Here is a 5442-nt window from a genome sequence, read left to right on the forward strand (position 1 = left end):
TGGTGCCGGTCGGCCGCCCACGACGAGAGCAGCTCCAGCAGCTCGACGCAGTGCGAGAGGCGCTCGTTCAGCACCTGATAGACGATGAAACGATCGTGACAGTCATCCTGCCTGAGCCAAAGGGGGACTGAGCCGATCTCGCCGTGGCTCAGTTATCAGTAGGGTCCAGAATAATATATAAATACCCGTACATTTATAATTTATTATTACACTATTTTCGTTATTACGTGAATTATCATATTTGGATTGGGAAAAACTGATTTTAATTTTCCATATTTCTCCATATTTCAGGGTTATGTGCATATTTTTCATAGAAATACCACAATCCTACTAATAGTACAAATGCGAAAGTTTTTAAGGATGTGTGTGTGTGTGTTTGTTGCTCTTTCACGCAAAAAACTACTGAACCGATTGCAATTAAATTTGGTACGTAGACAGCTGGACAACTGGAAAAACATATAGGCAACTTTTTATCCGATATTCCTACGGGATGCGGACTTCCGCAGGTGAAGCCACGGGGCGCAGCTAGTTCACACTATTTTCGTTATTACATCAATTATCATATTTTGATCGGGAATAACTAATTTAAATTTTCCATATTTCAGGGTTATGCGCATATTATTTCATAGAAATATCACAAACATCCATATTTTCAATTGACATATTTCAGAAACAGTTTAAGTTTATAAAAATTGGTATAACGTGTTCCCGCAACCGCAAGACCGTGCGGTGAGCCAATACCTACGCGTAATGAGTCGCGCTGTCGCTTCGGGTTGAATAATCTTATTATATAAATTCTCGTGTCACAATGTTAGTCTCTATACTCCTCCGAAACGGCTTGACCGATTCCTCTGAAATTTGGTAAGCATATTGGGTAGGTCTGAGAATCGGCTAACATCTATTTTTCATACCACTAAACGATAAGAGTAAGGCAGAACAGCGTTTGCCGGGTGCAGCTAGTCTCTATATATATACAAAATTCTCGTGTCACTATGTTAGTTAGCATACTCCACCAAAACGGACTAGACCGATTCTAATAAAATTCTGTGTATCGGGTAGGTTTGAGAATCGGCCAACATCTATTTTTCATGACACATGAAAATATTGCATTAATCGCTTTTTTATCCTAATGTTCTTAATTGCCTTGATTTTGCTCACTCGTGCCTATATATTTAGTTCTATTTAACGGGTTGTCTGGTTGAAAACTCTACCTTGCAATAAGACCGCCTTTTGCTCATTTTATTAATGTTAGGTTATCATGTTCCTATTGACTATACAAATCGATTCAAGCAGTCAAAAGTTGTTAGGTAACAGAAACAAATAAAATTTGAGAACCTCTTCTTTATTTTTTTAAACCCAAAGAAAATTAAGAACCTAAATTTACATGATCGTTGGTTGTAATGAATGTAGTAATAATGAGTGTAGAATAAACACGTAAAACCATAAATTTTCTTCTATATTACATAACTAGCTGCGCCCCGCGGTTTCACCCGCGTAAGTCCGTATCCCGTAGGAATATCCGGATAAAAAGTCGCTTATATGTTATTCCACACACACATCCTTACAAACTTTCGCATTTATAATATTAGTAGGATAAGATAAGATAAGTAGGAAAGATAGGATAGGGTAGGATAGGATTTAAATTGATCCCCTAGCTGTGGTGTATACATGACATACCCTCGTCCGTCTGGGAATTGTGAAATATGCCACTGTGTAGGAGTAGAGACGTTCCAGAGTTTCCTCCTCCCAATAGAAGTCCGGGGTGTCCAGGAGGTCTGATTCTACGGTGAGACGGTGCCTGAGAGAGAATAGCTCGCCTAGTTTGCGGACTACCTGCAAAAGATACGCAAATACGAGGTAAATGACAGATAATTAATCGGCTTCTGAACAGACTGGCGTTCATTATACAGGGTGTCCCGCCGATGGTGTACTAAATGCTTCTTATAGTTTTGCAAAGCCTAATTACGAGAAATGTAAGTTTATTTTTGTCAATTAATTAAAAAACAAATATATATATCCCTAGCACGGAGTATGCTTAATACAATAAATGTCTGATTAACTGTTCAGAACGTTACACTCGCAGAATCCGTCCGCAGTGGGATTGGGAGTTGCCATTTAAGAAAAAAATAGAAAAAATTACAAATCTCTCAGCTGTGAATATCGCATTGTAACTTTATGCTGTCCAAGCTGACAGTGACAGACTACATTTGCTGACAGCGGCTACATCCGTCAACATGCTTGCTGACAGCGCCGCCAAGGGCGAAGCACCCACCTCCTTCTTGTCCACTCGGGCCGCGCCCTCGGTCTCCATGAGCACGGTGTGCGACCGGATGGAGGCGGCTAGCGTTTCCAGCCGCGCCTCCCACGCGCCGAGCCGAGCTGACTGCGCCATTGCGTGACTGGAGCAAACAAGATTGATATACTATACGAAAACAATATATCACTCAGTGGGATTTGAACACGAGTCATTTTGCAAAATCGTAGCAACGCCTAGCCTTAATTACCTGAATGTATATTTTTCCAAAGAATTCTCCCCATTCGGCACTAAAGCAAAACATGATTCCTGCAGGTGGCACTTCTTTCTGAAAATAAATTGTCATAATATAATTCCTATTAAACACTGAGACATCATTATCACTCATCATTTCACATATCACGAGAGTTTGTTTTTTTAAATGTGCTAATCTTGAAAACTATTGGACATATTTCAAAAATTCTCTCACCATTGGATATATACATGATTCCAGATTGCTATAGGCTATATATGTAGCATAGGCGATGGTACTTTATTCCTATAGCTATATAACAATGGCAGAATGCTAGTAAAAATATATGACAGGTACCATATTGAGTACTAAGGTTGAAGGTCATACGGATAATATTCATTAATAAATTACACAGCAAATATGCACACATATAACTCATGCAATCATCCCAGTTTTTTTAGAGATTATATCATGTTAAGAGTGAAGAGTTAATTAAATGAACTCACAGGTTTGGCTGATAGAAATATGTCATAACTTCCCTTTCCTTATTGACCACCTCTCTGGGGTAGCTTTCTATTTCAAATCTGTAAATACAAAAAAAGCAAGGAATTATTACATAATTTTTCAATGCACAAAGTAAAACCTTAAATAGCAACTTCATAAATACGTTAAAAAAAAACCTGAAATTTGAAATGAAGAACCACTCCTTATTAATTAACATAGTAAATTGTACACTTAAAACAAACAAGTTGTTACATGGGTGAAATTTAAGAATTTCAAAGGAACATAGAAAACATCTTACGGTTTGATGAAATCCAAGACATTTGTGGCCTCCAGTTCTGTACAATTCCAGAAGACGACAGCTCCCTCTTTGAAAAATATGATCTGTCTTGGTTCATCTCCTATTGTGTAAACTGCATTTGCCACCATCACATCTCCTACTTCTTGTGCTTTTAACCTGGAATAACAAGTTTCACAGAATTCTATAGATATACCAACCTATGTAGTTATGTTGATATGGTTGAACTTAATGAGTTAGTAGTTAAACCTACTTCTCTTCATTGCAATTATAATCTTTATAATATAAGTTAAATGCCAATTTCCTTAATTACCAATACACATGGACAGATATTTATTTGTTGATATAATTTATTATTATGTACACCCACTTTCATATTAACACTAGCAATTTAAAAAAATAAACAAATTTATAAATTATCTCAAGCAAACTATTCTTTTTAAGTATTTCAAGAGTCATGTTTCAAATTGCGGAACATTACATTATCATTCAACATTAATCAATAGCAAAAATCTAATAAAAACCTTACGTTCCAGGTTCGTACAGCTTCTGTTGTATCAGAGCCTCTTTGAGACCCTTCAGATCGTAGGAATTAGCTGTCGCATAGGCCAATGTCAAGAAATGTCCTTCTTTTTGGCAGACTTCTTCAAGTAAGGCTTTCTTATAAACTATCTTCTTTTTCAACGGTAAACTCGCATTATCTAACGCTAAAGGTGGTTGAATTGCATCCACTGAATAGTTTCTGACTGATAATCTTGGTAACGTACAAAATAAATCATTATTCTTAGACAATAACTTATTTATCGTTGGCAAAAGTTCCGGCATCGAATTACACATATAGATTTTATTAGCAGTATTCCGAATGACGGTTAAAGCAATTCTTGATAAAAATGAAGTCATTTTTTATATCTACAAAAGTTATGTTATGTAAAAATCAAAAAGTTATTTCAGTTTTAGTGAACCAAAACATTTGAGGTTATTTTGCGTCAGTGTATTTGACATAAACTCTGGCAGTTGGCATTGACATGTTTGCGACATTGACTTTACAGTGTTACGGAATTCGGAATAATGATACGAGTCTTACTGAAATTATTTAAATATTATTTGCTCTTCACTTTAGCTACGGTAAAGGACATCTTATTAATTTGGCCTACATTTTTTTTCAGTAGACTTTTACTTAAAAGTATCAATATGGATTTTGAACATAGATAACAGTACATAAGATTGTTTAACGGTAGGTGACATTATGCGCTATCTCTATAACAAACAACACAGGCATATGTATGCATGATTTTTACATCCACATTTAGATTATCTTACTCGTTATATAAACATCTAATAAAAATTAAGGAAGAAAAACAAGATGTTCATTCATTTTACATATTTTATTATGCACTTAAAATTATAGTCTATTTATGAGTAACTTACGTATTATATCAGTCTTTAAGTCTTATTGTAATACATTAGGGCATGCCCTGCATGGACGTTGTATGCAATGTCTTTGTTCATAGGTTATAATTATTTTCTTATATAATGTCTTTACTCTTTTAATCTATACCAATAAATTACTTAAACCATGGTACAATTTAATTCTAAAATCAACAGTCAACAACAATTTATTTGAATGAAACAATAGTGGCTATTGTTTTATTCAAATAAATTGATATAAATTGATATAGATTCAAATACAAAAACATTTTTGTTTTACATATCAAATATAAAGACGAAGGGTATATAAGATCACAAAATTATTTAACAGATATTATGTAGAAACAAGAAAATTTAAACAGCAATAATACACCTCAGTTTTAAATAGGATGTTTAAAAGCTATGAATATTCATTAACCCTTTTGTGTCCCTTTCTTTTTAGCAGTGTTGCCATCACTCAACTAACATATTCCCATCGTCAGCTGTGAACAGAATGTGCAATTTCCTCGCAAACTCGCTCCCGACTCGCCTCGCTTTGGACCCGGGGACTGCTGAACGGGGCACGCACACGTCCGCCAGCGTGTTTACACTGCTTGCTTGTTTTTGGGCCTGGAATGAGTTCTTAAATCAATATGATAAGAAAATTCTGGTGTTGTCTTATTTGATAAAATTTTTATATGACTATAAAAAAATTTAAGTAAAGAAATACTTATTAGTAAGAGAAATACT

The 5442-nt window shown here is 35.3% G+C and overlaps 2 protein-coding genes across 2 annotated transcripts in view; both read right to left on the reverse strand.

The window, feature by feature from the left end:
* Positions 1-4263, reverse strand: part of LOC119835286 (required for meiotic nuclear division protein 1 homolog) — a 7250-nt gene extending 2987 nt beyond the window's left edge. The window contains exons 1-7 of the mRNA XM_038360022.1: positions 3815-4263; positions 3289-3444; positions 2993-3070; positions 2505-2582; positions 2273-2399; positions 1678-1833; positions 7-74 (exon numbers count right to left, since the gene is read on the reverse strand). Coding sequence (XP_038215950.1) covers positions 7-74; positions 1678-1833; positions 2273-2399; positions 2505-2582; positions 2993-3070; positions 3289-3444; positions 3815-4185 — 1034 coding nt within the window. The 5' untranslated portion in view covers positions 4186-4263. The remainder of the gene's footprint in view (positions 1-6; positions 75-1677; positions 1834-2272; positions 2400-2504; positions 2583-2992; positions 3071-3288; positions 3445-3814) is intronic.
* Positions 4264-5001: 738 nt separating this feature from the next.
* Positions 5002-5442, reverse strand: part of LOC119833578 (crossover junction endonuclease EME1) — a 6135-nt gene continuing 5694 nt past the window's right edge. The window contains exon 10 of the mRNA XM_038357651.1: positions 5002-5322. Within this exon, the coding sequence (XP_038213579.1) occupies positions 5167-5322 (156 nt within the window). The 3' untranslated portion in view covers positions 5002-5166. The remainder of the gene's footprint in view (positions 5323-5442) is intronic.

Source organism: Zerene cesonia, chromosome 2 (assembly GCF_012273895.1).
Source record: "Zerene cesonia ecotype Mississippi chromosome 2, Zerene_cesonia_1.1, whole genome shotgun sequence".
Taxonomy (NCBI): domain Eukaryota; kingdom Metazoa; phylum Arthropoda; class Insecta; order Lepidoptera; family Pieridae; genus Zerene; species Zerene cesonia.